The sequence below is a fragment of the Apis laboriosa genome, unplaced genomic scaffold, assembly GCF_014066325.1.
Source record: "Apis laboriosa isolate Shangri-la unplaced genomic scaffold, ASM1406632v1 scaffold1_cov151, whole genome shotgun sequence".
Taxonomy (NCBI): Eukaryota; Metazoa; Arthropoda; class Insecta; order Hymenoptera; family Apidae; genus Apis; species Apis laboriosa.
The window spans coordinates 601,556-625,890 of record NW_025222279.1 but is presented as its reverse complement, the minus strand read 5'-3'; the positions used below and the strand labels follow the sequence as shown (position 1 = coordinate 625,890).

Sequence of the window (24,335 nt, the reverse complement as noted above, 5' to 3'; positions counted from 1 at the left end):
ACTGATTTTCCACGATGTTCAGAAATTCTTCAAAAACGTTACACAGTTGATGAATTAATCTCGAATGGCTATAATTTTCTTCCATCTAGTTCGAGCTCACACATGCACCGAGTCAAAATCGAAACTCGGCCGACACGATCGAACAAATACGATAACAGACGGCTAACGATTTAAAAGTTCTCTAACCAACCCTTGGGACAGATCAATTCTCGAAATTGAGAGCTATTGACGGAACAATCTCCGCGTGAACGATGATGTCCTCTCGGGAATCTGGTTCACGCTTCGAATTTAATCCTTCGAATTGTCTAATGGCGATTGATATAATGTAATATAATGTTTGATATTCTTGCGAATATGGAGAAAAGTTTAAAAGCGTAATTAGTAAGAAAAAAATTTTACAAAGAAAAGTAATAGTGAGATAATAATTTGAATATTTTTATTTTTATTAAAATATAATTAAGTCGCTTTATGCACGAGGATGATGAAAAAATAAATTTTACTCGAGCAAACAACGGACCTTCAAAGTTTCAAGTGAACAAATTTTATTTTTTCCTTTCCTTTCTTTTTCACGAAACCTTGTGTTAAAAGGATGGACGCGAAAACGCGATAACATTTGAAATATCGAAATTACTTAATTACACTGTCCTCTACAATGCCACATAAACTTCTAAATTTTAATTAATAATCGCGCAAACTTTTCCGCGAGTGATTTAACTAAAAATAAAGGTAGTGTCGTGGATGTTCCAACAACTGGCTTGTTGAAGCAAGTTGAAGCAAGTTAAAATGTAGGAAACTTGTTTTTTACGAGACCGGTTGGAAATTCGAAGGGGGGACGATTTAAAAACTTTGTATCCGACCTAGAAAACTGGTAGAACTAGCTTTAACGTCCCATACAGAAAAGTAAATTACCAAGTCGAAATGTCATGACTGCCCCCTCGCCCAGTTTGATATTTGTAAAACATTACTTGGACGAGAAGGCTCGTGTGTTTGAAAAAAATTTAATTAAACTTGGACAGGCGTTGAGAAGAATTGTGAATCTTTTAGCAAGATTATAGGTAATATTGAACTAGTTCCATTAATCATCGTGTCTAGAAACTTTTCCATCTATCAGTCGCCATCAGTCAAAGGAACAATCTTGTGCGTGTGCAACTTCTGCGTTTGCATTTAGATAATTTTCCTGGATAATGATGAAGTAATAAATAAGTATAATGATGTATATGATGGAGTATCGCTTTTAGAACGAGAAATACAACGTTAAAGTTCGTTGTTAAAGAATCTGTTCATCTATCTATCTACATTCTGTCTGAAAAATTATTTTATATCTGAAGAATTCATTTTATTATCAATACTTTAATTAGCTTCTTTTATATAACGATATTGTAAAAATTTATCCGTTTATTATATTAATAACGAAGAAATATATTTTAAACAAAATGAATGATTTCGTGGAATTTTTACGAATACGAATAATTTAAATCAATAATCCAATATCTTTTCAACAGAATGCGTAGAAGCGTAGCAAGCTTATGATAAAGAATATTCAAATATTTCTATTATTATTCGTCTTTCTCTCGACCAAAGCATAAATCCTGCAAAGACTAAAATTACTATCATTTTTCCAATATTCTACGATAAAACGGTGAAATTAATTAAATCATTTCAAAGTCCTTCTTCCATGATTTGGACTTTCACATGATACAGCTAATATAATACATATACAAATAACAACAAGCCATTTGGCATTCTAAAAACTTAATAACTTCGAGGAACCTGGTTCGTGAAACATAAACAGTTTACATAATTGTAGAAAAACTTCGATTCAGAATAATCCTATTGGCATAGAATATGAAAGACCTTGTTATTCTCGCCAGCCTCTGTTTGCCGAACGAAAATTATTTTTCAGTCGTTTCCTTCCTCGAATCTCGTCTCTTCTCGACGAGATATCAAACTGTTGGAACCGGAAGGCTATTAACAGAAACGGCAAACAGATATCCAAAGTCAGATTTCATTGTTGGCCAAATGTCGGAACGAGAGGCGAGAAACGAAAACAACATTTCTGGTTTGGAAAATTGCCACTAAAAATGGACACGTTTTTGGCGAGGATAATCGCGAATCCGACATTATTTTCAACGTCGAGGACCGACGTACTTGCTCGATCGTAAGAGAATCCGTGTCGCTGGAAGAGGCATACGACTCTGAAATTCCCGTTCAACTCTCGACGACGGTGAAAATATTCTCTCGCCAATTTTGTCGTTCGGAGAAAATAATTCGAGACGCTCTCCACGTCTGGTAATTAAAAAATTAATCCGAGAATTGGATCGTTATTTATTATTAATTAATTAATCCCGTCGACGGGTCGTCTTGTGATTCTATTCAAAAGTTATTCGAAGATATTTCATCGTTCGGTCAATGTCTTTTTGCGTTCGAAGGATCCAGTTAATTTATATAACGTCGATCTACCGCGTCAAGAATCGCTACCAGGATCATCGTTATGGATATAATCCCATTGACGGATATTTTCATTGTGAAATTTAATTTTTTGATAGAGGATTATTAAGAGAAACAAAATTCGCTGTAGCGTGTTTACTCGACGATCATCGTTTCAGTTTTCCTCCTTCCTTTTGTAGCCGTCCGATTTAACACGTCCATCCATCTTGCCGTGTTATCGATTCGATGCACAACACCCTCTCCCTGGCTTGCCTCCACATGGACCAATGAGCGTCGAATTGTATTATCCTCGCGTGTATCCAAATGTGTGTTTTCTACAAATACACGTGGAACGAATTTTCGTGGAACGTCATCATTTTTTAAGAATTTTTTACAATTTTTTCTTTTTCACCGTATTATCGACGATACAGAACGAAATGTTAAATTTATAGCAAAATGTGAAAATGTGGAAGTTTTTTTCACTCGCATTTAATATCCTTTTCTCCACGTGTATCGTTGCAAATATGTATCTGAAATGATACGAGCGCATAGTTCTGAAAATTTTTCGTTGAGCGAGTTTGAAAGTAATATTGTAACGGAATATTGAATATTCTCTACGAACAACTAGCCGAGTTCACTGTCTCAGGTTACTTTATATATAGTTGCTTCTAGTGGAAAATTAAATTGCTTATAACTTGAAAAACAAGTCTCGACTTATATTTTTGTACGACAACTTTATCTTTATCTTGATATCCAGAACTGATATTCTTCAAAGGATCAATATTTCACAGATATACTTTACGTTCGATGATAATAGAATTCGATCAATTTGATCCCGTTCGAAGTCGAACAATATCAACAAAATCAATTCTACATAGACAACTAGTATAATTAAACGCAGTTTATTAGAATTAAAATACTTTCCTCCTTCATAAGAATTTCTTTCTCTTAATAAATCGTCTTTTGATTAATCCTCTCGTAAATATATTTTTCATAATCCATAATCAAAATCATTTCTTTCGCACAATTATAATTTAAAATAACTGCCAATACAATTCATTTCCACTCAATTCCATTATTTTATTTTACCACGAAAACTCTTTCCCTTGAATACGAATAAAATGAAAGATTAAAATTTCCTCTTTTCCAATCTAAAATAAAAAAATCAAGATTCATCACAGTTCATTTTACGCGAAAAATCGGGCCTCGGCCAGAAAGAAGGGAAAAGTTGAAGCGGAAACGAATGGTTTGAAACCGTGTCGAGAGAATCTGGATCTTTCAAATCGATATATTCATCTTCATTCGATTCCTCGATTCTCGGTTGAAAAGCGTATTCGTATCGGTTACGAAGGCTCGGATATCGAATCCATCGAGTCGTTACTTTTTTAACCGGCGACGCGGAGGATCGGTCTGAACGACGAGTTTGTTTACGGAGACATCACGTTATTCACGGGTTCTTCGTTCGCGTGAAACACGGAAATACAGGCATTGTTCCCTTCGGAGACGGCGGCAATAACAACTGAACACTCGGTGACCTTGCTATTATGCGGTGGAGTAATAATATGTCTTTGTCTAGGTCATGGTTGTATATCACGTGGGGCAATAGAATTAGCGGAATCCGAGGAATTAAGACTGCGCATTAATCACGGGATGAATAGGAGAGCGAGATCGTGGTTTAAGTCGCATTTCAGATTTTCAATAATCATAGTTGTTTTCGGGGAAAGAAAAATAAATTGCGCGTGAAAAAATATATGTTGCTGGAGATTTTGCAAAGAAAGCTTAGGATTGTTGTGATTATAATTTTAATGTTGAATTGTTGGATCTATGGAAAATGTCCTTTATTTGAATTTCATTTGATAATTATGATTGATGATGATTTTTGATTTTTCGTGGAAATTGTTAGATAGATCGAAACAACTTTTCTCTGTAAATATTGTACTATAATTCGCGAATTGTACACGTTACTAAAATTGCACATAATATATTTTTAAAAATATGGCAAAGATAGTATTAAATAATATTTTCAGGAAAAATAAAATTTAATTTTTTCTATCAAGAAGAGATTTCTATGCATCTTTAAATTTTAACTCTTGTACATTTGAAAATTATAGAGTGAACTGTGATTTTTTCGCAAATTTTTTTCACGGGCAACACGAATCAAATTTATCTTATAACATTTATTTCACTCATCCGTTTATCTTTAAAATAGAAAACATTTCTCGAACGAAGGAAAGGAGCATTTTCTGAATTTAATTCCAAGTTAATACCGTTACATCGGTGCGTGAACCGATTTCCTGTGGTAACTGGAATCTTCGCGTTCGATCGTAAAACCAGTTTACGGTCTTCGTAAATGTAATTCGCTTCGTATTTCGCTCACTCGTATCGATTCGCAATCGATTCCATCTTTTTCAACCCTTAATCGATGCTTCATTCGACGGAATGTACCGAGGTTATTAACGTAATATCGATACGACGAGATCTTTTTTTTTTTTTTGTTTCGATCTCGAAATTGCACGAGAAAGTGCAATTGCCGAATTTTACGATATTATGGCTATTAATGTACGAGAAGAGTCATCGAACTCCTGAATACTATATACGATAGAGTTTAGATAGAACGATAGTATAGTCGAAATATATTATAGAATAGATCGTGCGAAGTGGAACGATTTTTACTCGACAAAGTATAAATAATATTATGAAAATATCCTGCTGGATATTCGTAAAATATGAATTTTGTTTAATCAAACGAAAGATTCCATCGCTGTGGACGTTTTAGTTATTCTCTTTGCTCTCCCGTTAATTACTGGCTAATTATCTATGAGCTTTATACGATTTATAAATTATGTATACATTTATTATTTATTCATAATATTGTTCTATTGAATATTGGAAGAAAGAAAAATAGATTAAAAATATGATTAATTATTTTGCAATGATTTAAGATCCTGTTCTTGGAATAATTAATAACCAGTGAAATATAATAATGTAATGAAATCCATGACGCGAAATGTACACGATATAATAATAGCGTAACCTAAAATTAAAGTTGACTTAAAGTTAACATAAAATTAAAGTTGAAATAAATAACATGGATCGATATAATTCACGTGATTTGATTAAGTTAAATACGAAGATTACTTCTTTTTATAATAAAGGTAAAATTCCAAATTACTCGTATATTCGAATAAAACAAGCCGGTACAAATAACATTTCAAAAATGTTTCAAATACGGATTGATCTTCTGATAAACATTCATATGAATAAATTCATTTCCACGCTATCGATTTCATAACTGCAACTCTCGATGACCAATTAAACGTTTCCGGCAATATTTACGTACGCTTAACTGGATCCAGGATCGACTGAACAAAGGTATCGAAACAAGAAACGGGATCGTATATCGATATGCAAAGTTTTTTCTTTTTTTCTTTTTTTTATTCTATCCTTCACCCACTCGAATTTGCAATGATAAATTTACAACCTGTTGGGGGATTCACGGGGGATGGCGGATCTATTTCCATCTTTCGAAGATATCAAAACCGAGGCATCATGTTTCCTCGCTTAATAGAGTTTTATACTGTTTTTTGTTTTTGAATTTTGAATAAAAATTCAACTTTGCAAATTCAAAACTAAAGAAAGAAAAAGAATTATTTTATTTTCACGGGAAATATAGGTAAATATTTAGCCTTGAAATTTCAATACCGGATCGAAACTATTGTTTTCATTGATAGCCTAAATGAATTATTCAATCGTCGGTGTTCAATATAAAACGCAAGGTCGCGCATATTTTCAAAGCTTGAAATTAATATTAATCCGACCTTAAATCCTCGTGATCAATCCACATGTTCTATTTCTCGTAGTCCAATAAATATTTAATCCCGTAATATTCACACTATCAATTTCGGGCCACGGTGAATCCATCCTCAGTGATACGCATCGTTCATAAGTCGGACTCGCAGTGATATACCGGCCAATTCATCGCAATAAGACACGTATCTATGTAAATTAGCGTATCATCATAAACAGACAGCCGATTTAATCATTTTAACTATAAAGTTACAGTGGAATAGAAATTTATTGAGAAAATAAATATCGCGAAATTAATCATCTTTTTCTCCATTATACGATATATACGATATCGGATTAATATCGGAGGAGTTTATCGCTCAAAACGATGATGATTCGTTTATGACCCGCATCTCATTAAAAACAGCAAGAAAATTATACGAAGAAAGATATTACCGTGATATTTTTCTTCTTCGTGATACACGGCCGTTAATTGTAGACACGAATGGAATTATGACTTTCTTCCTTCTGAAGTAAAGAAGAGAATAAAGGGAACTGATAAAGAATGGGACAAAAGAGTACGGATACAATGCGAAGTGTTATTATTATTAGTTTTTCCTTGGATATTGTGCTCCATTCATTTTTTTTTTTTTTTTATATGATATTACAAGGAGACAGAAGCCATTATGTAGATAATAATAATAAGAAGAAGAAAACGAAGATGTAAGATGTAATGAGGGATTTAGAGAAAAAAGGAGGGATAAAAGAAGTAATAAAAGACGGTTGTATCGTGAAATGTTTAAATTTAATACCGAAATTCCACGTGTTGCTATCCACGAGACTTTTGGATTTCAGCCAAGTAAGTGTCGTTGATTATCTGGAACCTTACAGAGATATCTACTAATAATATCCTGTCAATTCTCGTATCCTGATCGCGATAATTCGATCGAAATTTTGTTGATGATCATTTCTGGTAAATTGTACATCGAGAACACAATAAGAATTCGCGTTTCTAGCAATAAAATTATTCCAACACACGGTGTTTTTTATTTATTTTAAATATATATATTTTTTTGACGACGACGATCGAATTTAATCTTGGCAATATTGAAATATCGATGAATGAAGTTAATTGCTTTGTAAATAATTTTCAAAATATTTGATCAAAGCATTCGTTCGTTCCATATTTACATTTAATTGTCGTTTACTCGTTTCTCAAACAATGCGAAAATAAATTAACGAGCGTTAAAAGGAAATGGTAAAGCAAATGGTTGAAACGTTAAGACAATTGTTCCACGAGTAATTGCTAGGAAAGAAAATAATGGCGATCGATCGACCCTCGTTAATCGACATTGCGCGAATTTTTTCACAGAAATGTTTCTCATACTGTCATTTACTTCTTTCCTTCCTCGTTAAGAATTTCTAAGTGCAAGTCAAATGAATCTTCCATACAATTGTCATTTCTTTTTAATGTATGCTTAATAATAGGACAGATATCGAAATAAAATTTTTCTTCTCCGATCTTTTAATGAAGACTAAGTTCGTTAAAAATTTGATATTTAATAGCAAAACATTTATTTTCAAATTCTGTATAATTACTGTTTCACATTTTTTATTTCAGAATTTACAATAGAAAATTGTAATGCGAAAGGCCTCGTACATTGAATTCCATCATGACTATAATGATTAATATTTTCACATCAAATTTGTGGAGAAAATATAATAGTTCAAGAAATATGTTTCACAATTCTTATCCCGTTGATCAGTTCTGAATATTCTGGAATAATTTATGACTTTTTACGTAACAACATCGCATTTGAAAAATTAACTCTCTCTAGCCTGTGAAATAATATCGATAAGGATGCAATTTATATCATCATTCTCGAATTATATCACCCTCTTTCTCATCTCGAAGCTTATCGAGCGATGAACAAATCGAATGTTCGAAATTTCGCATTTCCTAGCAGATTCTCGGCTATCATCTTCAGTTCAGTTTGTATATTAATACAAATTTCGATGAACTTTCCGATGGAAAGGGCAACGAATAATATTTCAGCGCATTGATAGAACCGCGGATAAAATCCTTTTTCATTGGATACCGATAATGATTCCCCGTTTAATGAAACTGGAGAATACACGAAGCGTGATAAACGAAAATGAGATACCAAATAAGACGAATTTTTCTGATAATGATACTTTTTCTGAATACGTTCTCGAAACGATAATGATTATTCTTTAGAACAATCATTAGGAAGTTTAAATGAAAAAATTTAAATCGAAATAAAAAGTTCGTATTGTTCGTTTCGAATTTTAATTATTATTCTATTAATTTTATAATTATTGAATATTGTTGAAGAAAATTAATTTTCCTCGAGGCATGGATATATTTATATATATATTTGTTTATTTTTAATTCTTAGTTTTAATTCTAACCACATTGCATTTTCGTAGATTCTTATATAAAATTTATACGAATATGACTAAATTTTCTTTATTCCTTAAATATCGCTATATTTCGTGTTTTTTTATCATATATTCCGTAAGTTTTTAAAGAAAGTACAAATTTCAAATTTTGTAGTAAGTGCAAAAACGAGTTGTATCCGCAATCTAATTATAAATAAATTCCAGAACGATCAAATGAAATCAACATCAAAAATATCTCTCTTTATTTTAACAGAAACTTGTACTTTTTTAATTTAAACTTTGCTTTGGATATTGTTATCCATTCGAGTAAATAAAGATTTTCTAGATAAAATCCTATTTTTTTTTTTTTCGGAACAAATAAAGCGCCAAGTTTGCCAATTACCAATTTTCTCGGGCGATATTTTACATATGTTCAGAAAAAAAAAAAAAAGGAGATGAAATTCGAAAATGGGCCGTGAAAACGTGACGCACAAACAGCGCATCGTATTTACGAATATGAATCGAGATTCTCGTTGCATCCGTCCGCTATGGTTGTAGTTGATACGAGCTTATGCAAAGTAGCGAGCCGAGCATAGAACGTGCCGCTTTCATGGAAATCAACCTCTTCCAATGATTCGAGTCGGGGGAGAAAAGTTGCATTTTTTAATGGAACGTGCCGTAATGGGAGATCTTCCGTGCAAAATCCATAAAGCAAATTGGAAACGACATGGAAACCGGAAAATTTACAAATGATAAAAAAAAAATAAAATAAAATAAAATAAAATGGAGAAACGAAGAATTTTATCTGATGGATATATATTTATACTCATTCAGTGTGATTCAGAACTCTTTTTTCAGAAATCATTCTTGATTTCTCTATTCTGATTTTTCTAAGAACAAATTCATATTTTTAAAGAATCTTTTTCTCCATAACACTTTATCTCGTCGCTTACTCCGCATCGTCTCGTTTATCAAATCCTTATCATTCATAATTAAATTCTCAAAACTTAAAGTTATAATATGCCTCCAAATTAACCATTGTTAAGCATTTGAATATTCTCATCCATTCATCACCCGCGATACCACTATCCCCCATAAATTATTCCTAAGCTGAGCAACATCAAGATCCTTAACAATAGATAACTTGTTGAACTTGTAAGCACAACTAAAACCTTAATCCTCTTACACAAAGATCCCTAAATATATATATATGTAATCATCGCTTGGCCTCTCTCTTATTATTTAAATTACTTCGTACATCCTTAATAAAATTTCTCTTCTCAAAGGAGTACGATTTAAAAAAAATTAACGAAACAATCATCGAACCTTAAACCTGATCTCTCACGTTCAGATTCTCCAACAAGATTCTCGCTTCTGAACTCGATTCTGGCTCTCGACGAATAACGGAGCGAAAAATCAAAACGAATCCGTCCAAATCTGTTACAGCAATTGAAACGTTTAACCATCCAGGACACGTTTAGCTTAGTTTCGTCCATTCGTTCCCGTAAACATTCGAGAGTTACAGGGAACACCTGACGCGATTTCGCGAGGAGATCTCGAGTTTCTCGACCTGTTTGCTCAGTTTACGAACGTGGTGGTGAGCTTGCGGTTTTCCAAAACGCCAAACTCTCAAGTCGACACATAGCTTGTTCACTTCCCGTTTCTCTTCCCTGCTCCCTCCCCCTTCTCCTCGAATCGTCAACGAGATTTATAGCTTTCTCAACCTCAAAATTCCTCTTCTTGTTCCCGTGGATCCGTATTCCGTCAGAAGTTGTTGCGTTGTTGTTCGAGAAGAAAATGATCTTATGCGTCTTTTGTAGAATAAGAGGCATGTATTAATAGGGAGATAAAAGTGACAGGATATGAAGAGAATTTATATTAAAGTTTGCTTACTTGCGCAAAGGAAAAATTAATATTTTGCTTCGCTTAAGAATTTTTTTTCTTTTTCTCCGTGATTGTACATCATTTTCGAATTTTTTAAATATTTTATATATTTTTAATATTATAAAACATCACAAGATATTAAGTTGATATTAAATTGTTAAGGTTCATTTGACTGAATAGGGAAAGTGTTACATAAGATTGCACGTAAATATCGCTATTAATTTACTTTCGAGATAATAAATTATTTGGAAAATTGCTGTATTATCTTTGACTTCAATTTTATGAGATTCACGTTAATCGTTACTAATCACTTAGACACATTTTAAGACTCATCTTACCTTAGAAAATTGTACAATCATTCAATATTGTTATTTATTTAGTGTATAGTGTATATTTCGGATGTTCCAGTTTGTTTGCGCAGGTTTAATTCAACGTTCTGCGTCAATTGTGTAATAATAAACGTGAAATTTCATCCGCGGACAGGAAAAATTGGAAATTGTTTGCAATAACAAGGTAAACAACTGTTTACTTGTTAATTATATATAATAATTATAGTATAAGTATAAGTATTATATAATACTCGGTTATTTAAATGAATAGTTAATTAATCGTGTAGAACATGTAATTGTTTAATATTTGCACGTATCCAAACACGTACGACGATTCTAAAATAAAAGTTTCGAAATAACGGACGAAACTTTTTGAGTCGGCAAAAACTGATTAAATTTTATTTGCAGAAAATTAATACATTTAAGAGGATATAAAAGCTACGATTGGAAAAGTAGATATAAAAGGCGATAAAGAGTTTGAAATTAAAGCGATTCAAACTTTTCAATCGCTCCCTTTCTCCTATATATATATAAATCTTATATAAAAAAAAAAAAAAAAAAAAAAAACTGCTACACAAATTGATTCTATTGTTGTCGATAATCGATTCGAAACCTCGGGCAATTTGATCACAAGGTTTTTCTTTTTTTCGGTATAAAGGCAAGAAAATTAATTTCTTCACGCGTGAAATTCCGTAAATCCTTTCCAAGAAATTCATTTTCAAAAGAAATCGATTCCGTGAAACCTTAAATCTTAAAAATCTAAAAATCCGTCTTTCCTTCTGTTCCAGATTCGTTCCGGAAAGCAGCATCAACAGTGCAAACCAGTGAGTTTCGAGTTATCGCCGGAAGTGCGATCGTTTCACGGCTGACGGAATGACGTCGGCCCCGTCCTCCGCATCGTCGTCGTCGACGCAGCCATCCCTCGTCTGTCCCTCGATTCCCGATAGAATACGCGCGCTTAACCAGTGAAAACCGATCCAACCCTTCGACACACGAACACCGAGAAATCTTGGAGGATTCTTTCGTTCCCTCGTGGCGATGATCCATCTTCCCTGAGTGATCGATCACAGACAGATTTCTGGTCAGATCCGCGAGATAAAGCGAGCGAAAAATCTCCACGACGCAAAGAGAAAGAAGAAGAAATAATAAGGAGCGGTTTCGAGAAATTTTTTTTTTTTTCGAGGAATACAATTTAATAAACAAGTATCCGACAACAAGATGAACACCACGATGACAAGCACGATAACTACCATGATAAGCGGCACGAGTATCGATTACTCTCAGATAACGAGTCAAGAGGACTCGACTATCCAGAACTGCGAGGCCGATCTGCCGATCATTTCGTTGGTCAACCAGATTCTTTACTCCATCGTCTGCATCGTCGGCCTCCTCGGCAACACACTCGTCATCTACGTGGTGTTGCGATTCTCGAAAATGCAAACCGTAACGAACATGTACATCGTGAACCTGGCGATAGCGGACGAGTGTTTCCTGATAGGTATACCGTTCCTCGTCACAACGATGAGTCTGCGCAGTTGGATATTCGGGAAGATAATGTGCAAGGCGTACATGACCACAACAAGTATCAACCAGTTCACCAGCAGCATATTCCTCTTCATCATGAGCGCGGATCGTTACATCGCCGTTTGCCATCCGATCTCCTCGCCTAAAATTCGGACGCCGTTCATCTCGAAGGTGGTCTCGTTGACGGCCTGGGCAACTAGCGCGCTCTTCATGATACCTATATTCCTGTACGCGAACGCCATGGAATCGGAGAAAGGGATCAACTGCAACATCTACTGGCCCAACGATCGCGGAGGTCACACCACCTTCACATTGTACACGTTCATCTTAGGCTTCGCCATCCCATTGATGCTCATACTGATCTTCTACTTCCTCGTGATCAGGAAATTGCAAACGGTGGGGCCGAAGAACAAGTCGAAGGAGAAGAAACGATCTCATCGCAAAGTGACGAAACTCGTGCTCACCGTGATCACGGTTTACGTTCTGTGCTGGCTGCCCTACTGGCTGATGCAGGTGGCGCTCATCTACACCCCGCCCAAACAGTGTCAGAGCAAGATCACGATCACCAGCTTCCTGCTCGCCGGTTTCCTCAGTTACAGCAACAGCGCGATGAACCCGATCCTGTACGCGTTTCTAAGCGATAATTTTAAAAAGAGTTTCTTGAAAGCGTGTACCTGCGCCGCTGGCAAGGACGTGAACGCCACGTTGCACATCGAGAACAGCGTGTTTCCCCGCAGGAACAAGGCGAACGCGGACAAGCTTCAATCGAATCGGTTGGTCGTATCCGGCCACTCGAGGCTGGAGTTGGAGGACGAGGACGCGGAGAGGGGGCTGTTGATCAGCAAAACTTCGACGACCACGGTGACCATGACGTCACGATCGAACATCACCATAGGCAATGAGCCGAAGGAGCAGGGCCAGAGGGAGAAAGACGCGTTGAAGAACGGGGTGCAGCTGACGTTGTTGACTCAAGTGTAGACGAAGGGTGGGTGAGGGGGAATTCGACGATTCAACAAAGTAGTGTGGAAACAACGGTCTATAATTCTTCTCCTCGTCGCGGTGGACCAATGAGCCTAGGATTCGTCGCGCGTGGAGAAAGAATCCCTCTTAGAGGAAAGAAAGGGGAGGGAGAAAGGATTTGTTTTTTTAAGAAGAGTTTTAATATCGTACGATATTAGAAAGGATTTTTATTATTATATCATCGAATTTTTATTCACATTTGTCCTCGTGATCGTGGTACCAAAAAAGTTTCTCGAGCGTTAACCGACTGTAAATGTCCGTTTCCCGTATTTATTTTCGAGCGGTTAAAAGGAGAAAGGACGCAGGAAATGGGAGGAAATCGGTTGAGAAATGAAATGAAGCGTTTCTTGACCCGAGCCGTTACTCTTCGATGGAAATATAGGTCAAGAGCAACATGGGTGTTTCGCGTAACTTTGCCAAGAACGTCAAACTTCTCGATATCCATAAATGCAGAGATATTGCGAACTAACCTCTTTTGGAAGAAGCTGAACAGGCGAGACTAATCTCCTTACAGGAAACCGTCGTTCGTGGATCGAGCATGAACGTTAATTGGAAAGTACAATCATCCCCCAATTTGCTTACATTGTTTCGAATTTAATTGTATCTTCACATTCGTGTATTCCTGTTAATAACATGAACGTTATTTCAGTGAAAATATTAATATATATATCGTCACAATATCCGTAAGAACGTGAAAAGACAAGTCGAAATTTATCTTCTCTATTTTCTTGACTTCCGTAAGTGAATTCGGGGAATGATTTGCACCAATATGCATCGATGTATATTCGTGAAACAATTTTGGAGAATCGATTTCAGAAGCAAACAAGAAAAAAAGAAAGGAATACAAAAATTTCCATCCGAAACAATAAAATATTAAAGTTACAGGAAACTTGACATTTTTGTGTAACAATTTCCATTCGTTCCTCCAAGATCGATCTTCCATGTCTTTCACGAATGCATTCCGCACACCTCGTATGAATTAACCAAGAAAGAAAAAATATATCTTGTATATACCATATAATTATCAACATAATCATCGATCGATATCGATCGTTTCAGCGAAGAGGAAACGAACGATTCCCGGTGCCAAACAAAAAACAGAGCCACGTTTCGAAAGAGGAGACGTGCGTCTTATCAGCGACGCGCCTTTTCACGAAGAATTCTATTCGATCCACGGGTCAAAAGAAGATCAACACGCCACATCCACGAGGGGAGGAACGAATTCTCTCCGGGGACAAAACGCGGCTCGCATAATCTTCTTCTTCTTATTTTCCTTGTCCTTCCTCCATTATTTCCACTCGTTCGACTCTCCTCCTCCTCCTCCATCCTCCACCCTCCACCCTCGTGACAACACGCGCGTTGCGCAGGAGAGGGGGGAAATCGTGGCGGGGATCGAGATCAAATTGTTTCCGAGACTCTCGAGAAGAATATCTCGCGAGCGATCTCGAGAGGTTTGCGGCCGCGTTTCGGGTATTTTATCGGCGTGTTTCGGATCGATTTAGTTGGTGGAAGATTTGGAACGATGAAATTCGTATGTAAATCATGGGACGGAGGCGAATATTCAATGACGCGTTACGAAGAATTTATCGGTACTAAGTTAGGAATTATTAAATCACGAATCGAATTCCTGAAACAGAGGATCAATGTATTATTGCATCGAAGTGAACACCAAAAGAAAAAAAAAAGAGAAAAAAAAGAAAAAAAATGAAGTTTATTTACTTGATTTGTTGGTGTTGTGTCGTTTAGATTAGATAGAGAATTGTGATTCTTATTTGACTCGATGGAAGTTTAAAAGACGAAAATTCGTGTGCATTACACCAATAATATTGTTAGGTTGTCCTAAATGAAAATGAAAGTAAAAATTTTGTGAATTATTGAAAAATAAGTAAAAAGTTTTTTAATTAACTCGTTACAAAAAAATTTGTTTGCAAGAAAGATAGTATAAAAATAGTACTTTTAAAAATTTTGTACAAGTCTGAGCGACACAGCTTGAGATTAAGAAATATAAATTTTGAAAATCTTTATTTCAAGTATTAAAGTATTACGTAATTACTTTCTGGACAACCTAATAAATCATTTCACGAGAATTGAGTGAATTCGATCAACTTTATAACTATCAATTGTCTTATGAAAGAACAAGAAAAAAAAAAAAAGAATCGTATCAATTTTCTGTACCTACATACAAGTCGTGTAATGTAAAATAAATTAATTAGCGCATAAATGTATAAAATCTCGAGAAGGAACGAGTTTGTATTCGCAGGTGACACGTTGAAAAATTGAAAGAAAATAATCGCAGGAAAGATCCATCGTGTTTTGAAGAACAAGAATCATTGGCTTTAATAAAGAAAGATCAATAAGAAATAAGTAAACTGCAACCATGATGTTACCGAGCGTCATTCAATGCAGTTTTTCAATAATTTCAATATTATATATATTGATTAATTTTAATATTAATTAATTTCAATATTATATACAATTGAATACAGATAAAAATATACTCGTGAAAAAATGGAATTAAGAAGGGAATTTTTATATTCATCATCATTGACGTTAGAGATTTCCTCTGAAAATTAATTTCAAAAAATGGTATTACAAGAATTGATATTTCTCAACAAATTAATATAATATCGAATGGTACCAATATTGGTATCATTAATTTCCATATTTCCAATTTACTATTATCAAATTTTCGAAATAAATTCGCAAACGTCACCGTTTCAAATTTTCAAAATTCCGATTCGTTCCAATTTTCAACGCGCAGCAATAAATTATCGAACGATGTAAATATTAATATATCTCAAATTTTCCAAATTCCGTTTTATTCCAACCACCAATACATTGATAACAAATTGTCAAAAGTACATTGTTGCAACTTCGAAACATCGAAACGGAACAATTCCTATTGGAACGAAGAATCCAATACGTCGAGAACAACGATCGAGCCAATTTAAACAACTGAGCCTAAGCTTTCATTCTGGAAACTCTGATTATTATACAAACGCGGCGTCAAAGAAGAAGACTTAAGGCTGTTTACACAATCGGATCAGTCGTAAAACGGGCTTTCAACGTATCACGTGCGAGCACAGTTTGTTTCGGCTCGCTAATTTCAGTCGACACACTGCAAGAAATACTGTAAAGAACGAAGCATTACGTGGCGTGTTTCTTCGCGATATCCACGGGGACGAGAATTTCAAAAAAAAAAAAAAAAAAAAGAGGGCGTAAAAAGCTGTAAAAATAATTATTTCGAACTGTCAGAACGAATGAGGGAATGAATCTAGAGACTTGTTCTTGTAACTGTGTGGTGAGAATGAGAATGAGAGAACGAGAAAATGTTCCTTGTTTTTTTTTTTTTAATTATCTATTGATTATTGGATCGTCGATACGAAAGGGTTGAACAATACAAGTGTAGTGAACAATGATAATGGTTGTCGATATTTAATTGTATCGAGCGATATAAGATATTTTTGAAAAATTTGAAATTGAAGTGAGAATAATTTCTCTCGATCATGATTGGCAACGTTATCTCAATCGATCTTTGTTTAATAATTTGAGCAGATTTAACACGGTATTACCAGCATCGATAACCATCTGTAACACTCCATTTGTGTTGGAGAAAAATTATAGATAACGTGGATAAAGGATATAAGTTAAATATAAAAAGCACTCGAAGGGGAAAAATTTTTGAAAAATTGTTCGAAAAATCTATCGTCGCGTTCTCGTGATTCCACAGGTGATTCCACCGTGAGAAACGCGGTATGAATTTTTATTGATACATTAAATTCGAAGATCTATCGAAGCAACATATATTAAAATAAAGTATAAATATTTTGCTTGATGCATAAGTTTCAAAAAAAGAAATAAAAATTCGTGGAATTCGTGAAAATATTTTTCCTGTATGTTTTGGGAATATTCTTCTAAAATTAAAAACAAATTATGATACAGAATTCAATTAAATCGAGATTATACATTATTTTATGTTCAATTTTACATATAATTTGAATATGTAATAAGATTTCCGGAGATGGATTTATTTAGTTAAACATATTACTGATAAATTAACGTTACACGATTACACAATCGAACGAACGAAAAAGTTGTTGTCATCACATCAAGACTTTATTCTCATCGTATCTATATCTTCATATTCTTTTTTCTCAAATTTTGTCGTTTTATTTTATAATTTTTTATTTTTACCGAGCTAAAATATCCTCAACATTTCTTTGTTTCTTTAAAAATACCACATAAATCACACCATTTTCCAATAACAAGTAAACCACAATGAAATTACTTCAGTTTTTTCCAATTTCAACGTCGCCGCTTCAATTTATCACACTTGTAAAACGGAAAAATATCGCGTGATATTTTCACGATTCAATAATTTTCGAATAACCACCGAGGCGATTGTTTGGAAAATAACGTCAGAGTTGTAAAAAAAAAAAAAAAAAAAAAAAAAAAAGAAGAAAGAAAAAAAAAGGAAAACGCGTGAAAAGAACAACGAAACGCTTTCACGAATTCGTCTTTTTTTTTTTTGGCTATTCTTCAGGGAAAATCCTCGGATCGAACATCGCCATACTTTCCCCATTTCTTTCACGGTTGTTTATTTATAGTAGCCAACTTCGACATGATTCTTCCCACCATATAGAGGTAATACCATCAGGTATCCCACGCTCTCATAACTTTCTCGCTAAGAACAATATCTATATATCAAGCCGATAATGATTCTAATAGCGGTCCAAGATTTTCCATTGGAACACGTTTCCTGATACAACTTTTACATCTCGAAGAGTATGATCGAGTATTTTGACCGATTTTGAAACAAAACGTTTGTTTATAAATGTATATTGATAATATTGATAATACGTAATACAGAGACTTGGAAATTTGAAAGGTCTTTACAATAATTGCTGTTTAAGATTTTTGAAATATTTATTTTGGAAACTTTTATGATCTATTATTGCTAGTTAAGATTTTTGAAGTATTTATTTTATTGTATTTGTTTTATGGATATAATACAAGTAATATAGTGTAGCAATATAAATTTCTCAGGTGTCGAAAGGCTAGCTAAAATTGTCACTTTTTTGGTGGTTGATTGTTTTTGTATGAACCGTGGTCGTGTTACTAATCCATACTGGCTTACTCTTTTTTGGTGGAACCAGCTGGAAACCAGTGTCTGATTTTGCCATTAGGATAGGATACAGATCATTCTTATTATTGCTGAAAATCTGAGTATGAAACAATGATTAAAGAGAAATAGTTATTCAGATAGTATTTTACTTTTTCATACTTTTTTATGATTATTTGAAATAAACTCTGAATTATATATGAAAGATCATAATTCATATCCTGTAAAGTTCAACCTCTTCTTGAAAGAATGAGAATGAAAAAATGAGAACTATTGAAACTTTTGGACAACAGGGAAACCAGAGATTCAATAAATAAATTCTTAAAGAGGTTAACAACTTTCGCTAGAGTCAACAGTCGTAATTTAAAATCAGAGAGTTCGCAAAGAGTCAATAATCATAATTCAAAGAATTCAGAATTACGAGGAAATCAAAGAGGATTTAAATAATTTACATTGAGTTTAAAAGATTGCATACGAGACGCGATACGCAAATATTGAAAAGTCGAATAATAGTCGATTTAATCGAACGATGTTTAATCATGTAAATTATCTGACACGATCGTTTATTTATTATGAAAGATTTTTCAAATTTTCATCTCGACTTTGAAACTTTAATAAACTAAGCGAGATTTACGAGAAGAATGGCGAATCTTCCTTTCGAGATATCCGATAAATATTACGAGTTCGGTTCGCAGACAACATTTCGAGATACTTGTACGCTTGGATTTATTTACCCCGTGCAATGTCTCTTCTCGTATCTTTGAAACGCCTAAAGAAACTTCCCGTGAAACTTTATCGCGCCAACATCTGATAGAGCTTAATCTACTGTGAAATTTAAACCGTGGAATTCAAACCATCGTCCAAGAGAATGGATTTTTTTCTACCTGAAGAAAGTAAAGCAAAATTACAAAATTGTATAGGCCGTATACGATATTTATTTTTATAACGAATTTAAAAGAAAAAAAAAACACGATCAATGACTACGATTTCATCGAAGCGTCTTAAATAAAAAAATCGATAGAAGACTAATTTGACGTATAATTTTCATAATCACGCGAGTTTCATTGATCAAATTAAAAAAATTACAGATCCACACTTTCCTTTCCTTTATATTTTTCCTACATACTTCTCTACTCTCGCACGGTAAAAAAGAATGTTACCCATTGATCAAATCAAGTATACAACACGAATGAAGAATTAATTACAGGAAAAAATATATCGCCTCTTCACGAACACGTTTTCTCCAATCATTCACGAATGACGCATCAACCGTAACTATCGAAGCTCCATATTTCGCGGTCACGTAATTGCGTTACAACCGTACCTCTTAGCAGGAAGCAGGAGCGATGGGACCTTTTCGCTTCCGTTGCAGTTCCATCCGTGGAACAAGGAGGCGAAACGAGGCGTAACCTTGGTGGCGTTACGGTCGTTACGGTCGTTAAGCGGCGGCCGGTCCACGGAATTCCTATTTAACATCGTTAAACGAAACTGCAATCACATTTCAATTTTAATGGGTGGTGTGGAGCAGGGCGTTACTACGAGGGCGTTTTATCGCGATGCCTTTATAAAAGAACGTAGCCTGGGAAGAGGGGAGGGAGGGATTGAATGGTATCCACTCGATGATTAAAAAGGAGTCCCTCGTTTGCATCGGGTCAAAAGAATAAGTTTCGACGAAGGGACAGGTTTCATTGGACGGGATTAAGTCGAATTCTTTTGCAAGTGGAAATTTCTTACATTTTGAATGAAGTGATGAGAGTGGAATTTGATAGAGAGATTTTAGAAGATGTAATTGCTTCTCGTGTTTGTGAAATGTATATATATATATATATATATATATATATATAATAGAGTTCTGATTTTATTTTCTTGTGTTTTAAAAATATTTAAGAATAATTGATTTATTAATTATTTTAGAACGGTGAATATGTTTTATAAGGAAAGTAAAAAAGTAGAGAAAAGAATTTCTGATGAAATTCAATTATATCATCGCGTAGCATAAATATATATATATAAAGTTTAAACCATGATTAGTTTTTCAAAGAAGGAAAATAGAGGAGAGTATTTATTTATCTCTCGATCATAACGAGATTGGAATTCGTTCGTTCGATTTCAAACAAGAGTTATCCTACATAGGAGGTGAGCGTGGGCGTTGATGATTCTCGTGATGCTCGACGATAATTAAAATCCTCCAACTTTACGCGTCGAGTTTAACGCCATGGTATTATCAATGAAACTCTGCGTTACGATCACAACGTAACGCTTTTATCTGAAAAATTTCTCGAGGACGAACTCAATAAAAATCCAAGAATATTCGTGTCCGACGAGCATTCGTTTCAAACATCGATGGATAAAAATCTACACATGAAAGAAATATAACGATAGAATGTAATTGGGTGACAATGGCGAAAAAGAAATTTGATTTAAAGAAATTTAATTAAATTGTTGTAAGTTGAATTTCCATCTTAATTATCATACTGTTGCAATTATAATCATCACATTTGGATAAGATAGTTTTCTGTGGTATAAAAATTTGCCAATTGTTTCAAAACTGGAAGAAATAATCGTACAATATATACAAATATATTATGTTTCTTAGAATTTTAGATATTTTAAACAGTTAGATCAAATTTACTTTTTCCAATAAAGAGAACTGTACGCGCAAACTTTTTGAGTAAATCTCATAAATCTTGAAAATTTCTTATAAAAGTATCCAAAATATCGAGGATGTTATTTTTCGAGGAAAGAATTTTAATAAATTTTAATAACATTGGCTGACAGGAAGCAAACACGTGGGGCGCTTCCAGAAAAATTTCACGTAATTTCCATGCAATCTCACGGATCTAGGCGAAAATAGCTTACTCATCGCTCTTGCATTACTCAATTATGAATTTCAGGTGTTTGCGATTGGATATATCTCATCGATATTAAAATTTTAAATATTAAAAGTTTCCTCGTAATATCCGGAAAAATTGAAAAAATAATGAAAATTATATGAAGTGAAAAGACGTGTAAAATATTTATATGCATGAATTTGCATATCATGATTTTTTCTGGAATCTATTATCGTCAAGAATTATTTTCTCTCGTCAAAATAGAATTTTTATTCTCGAAATTTTTGTAAATTCGCGAATTTTCTATTTTTCAATTGTAGATACAATTTTGTTTTTATCCTGCATTCGCGTGTTCTGAAAAATCAACGTACAATATTAATTATCTAGTCGAACAATTTTTTAAAATATTCTCTAAAATATTCAGATGGTTTATAATTTGTAAAATTATGTAAAATCTCATTTTTTTCTTTTTCTTTTTTTATTACTGACTATGGAAGAGAAATTTTTTAATATATTGGTAATTCGTAATACCGGTGGTTCGTAAGATTCCATTAAAAATATTATTTTTCGATTATGCAACAGACACTAAGAACACTCTATGAATACGAAGAGAGCATGATTAAGAGGAAAGTGGTTCACTCTGATTCGCTGTCCCTTCATGGTTCGCTTGCAAATCAGACACGTGTCTTGATTTGCACGATTCAAGAAACAACGAGTGCTAAAACAAGAAAAGATACGGTTCACCGGCGATTAATCGCGACCGACCCTGTTTTCACATGCGGTCCATCGCGTGTTTTCAGTAATTACTTGAAATTCCAAAAGACAATGAGTAACAAAGAAAAGAAAGTCGGTCAGAACGTACGTTTCTTCTCCTCCCTCAAAAAAAATTTTCCAGAAATAAACCATTTCTTCGCAATTCGAATAATTTGAAAATGAAAACTTTCTCTTCGAGGGTTCGTTCTCAATTCGTTTCATTTATCGTATCATCTAAGAGTACAAACAGACTTGACTAGAATACGAAAAGTATTTTTTCAACATAATATCCACTAGCAGAAAATTACACTCTTTCACTCTCGAAAAATACTTTAAAAAAATGCTAGAAGCAATAAACTATATATTCCAGAGATTAATGGAAAATCGATGGAGAACAATTTCGCCCCGCCAATGAGCAAATTCAATTTTTTTTTCGTTTTCCAAGAATCGATTCGTGGTATCGTCGAATGTCGACGACTTATCGCGACCAAACGCGTGATACGCGATAATAAAATCCTTTCTCTCTTCTCTCTTTCTCTCTTCCATTCATTTCATTGACCAGTCGCGCGACTAACCTTTCGTGAAAATGACTCGAAAGAGAACGTGGAGAAAAAAATTGAAAATAAAACAGGCTTCGAGCAAAAATCTCGCTTTATCCCAAGAACGAAATCTTTTTTATTCTGCAATTTTTTTTTATTATTTTTTTATGTTATAATTTGCTACGAATCGTGGAGAGAGGGAAAAGACGACGGATAGGGATTTTTGTCGAAAAAAAATATTTGAAAATCCGATTCGTTAAATTTACGATTCGACTTGCATTCGTGGCCAACAATCTGCTTAAAATTTCCTCGCTTTCCTGGAACAAGCGACGATATTCTAGGGATAGGGAGCACAGGATGTGTGCTTGTTACACATCGGGGCCGGAAGGACGTAAAGTCGCGCCAGTGTTATGCAACCGGATCGTGTGACCCCTTTGGGCTCGAGTGTTGTACAAACTGCACGACTTCTCCAACTATGTAATATGTACTTACGTGAATCGAATCGTTTATTCTTGTTCCTGAATTGTGGAACAAGGAAAAGAGCAAACGAGAAGAATCGTGAAAAATTTATCAACGCGTCTTGCTGTTCTTGAATTCCATCCAATATTAATTAAAAAATAATATTCTATTTTCTTTCTAACGATTCTGAATTGATAACCGCTATTGTATTCGAAGAGATATTTAAACAAATTCTAAGAATCCAATTCATTCGTAAAATTCGAAATGGAATTTTTCGAGTGAAAAAAATTCAATCTCAAAATTTCAAGAAAAATTTCGGTTCGTCGGTTCAATTCAAAATGGAAATTCGAAAAAAAATTTAACGAATCGACGAAGAACGTTGCAACGATAGATTCTCTTGATTAAATTAACAGGTTTCCTTATAATTCGATTACAGCAACAAAGCGGATTCGTATCGTGTGCAATACCAATTGCGCAAAAATCAAATTTTCTAACAGCAATCTTCGATGCCACTTACGATCGTCACATCACTAGTACCAATTTGAACGTAAGTTAAATTAATAAAAATAACAGTTTTCCTGTTACGTGTTATTTGTTACTTGCTATTATACATCTTATAGAAAGTTAGGTCGAACGATTCACTGTACGAAAACGAAAGAATGTTTAAACGGATGAATATCTGTCTCGATCGACCTCGCGTTCCCTTCATCATTGCCCCAGGCAAGAATCGATTCCATTCCACGACTACAAACGCGGCTCCTTTCAACGGGGACTTATGTTCAAATTGGTACTTCTGATGTGGCATACGATCGTAAGTGGCATCGAAGATTGCTCTTGGAAAATTCCTTGTTGAAGAGGTATCCGAAAATGCAGCGCAAATTCTTATATAAAATTAAATGCAAGGATGTTGCATGGAAGATTCGAAATTATTTTTTCTTTTTTTTTTTTTGAAAATTGATGAAGATGAGACTGATGACCGACAAATGAGAATTTTACTCGAGAATTTGATTCCTGCTTTTTTTTGCTTCGTTTTTATGTTTTATGTAAAAGAAGAAGGTATCATTTAAAGATTTGTTTGATCGTATATGGTAAAGAATAACAATAGTTGAGATATTGTTTTTTTTATAAATTTAACGGTACGTGAAAGAAAAAAATATTTCAAAAAACTTGATTAGAAGTTTTAGTTTTTATTTTTGTTTTTTTTTTTCTCTAAAAAGTTAATAGAATCCGTAGAAAAGAATTTTCAAAAAAAGTTAAT

General features: G+C 34.1%; 1 protein-coding gene across 2 annotated transcripts in view; it reads left to right on the top strand.

Moving 5' to 3' along the window:
* Window positions 1–13,331, top strand: part of LOC122712373 (somatostatin receptor type 2-like) — a 66,504-nt gene extending 53,173 nt beyond the window's left edge. For both annotated transcript variants that reach the window (XM_043931957.1, XM_043931956.1), the window contains one exon: window positions 11,618–13,331. In XM_043931957.1, the coding sequence (XP_043787892.1) occupies window positions 12,048–13,331 (1,284 nt within the window). In that variant the 5' untranslated portion in view covers window positions 11,618–12,047. The remainder of the gene's footprint in view (window positions 1–11,617) is intronic.
* The last annotated feature ends 11,004 nt before the right edge of the window (window positions 13,332–24,335 follow it).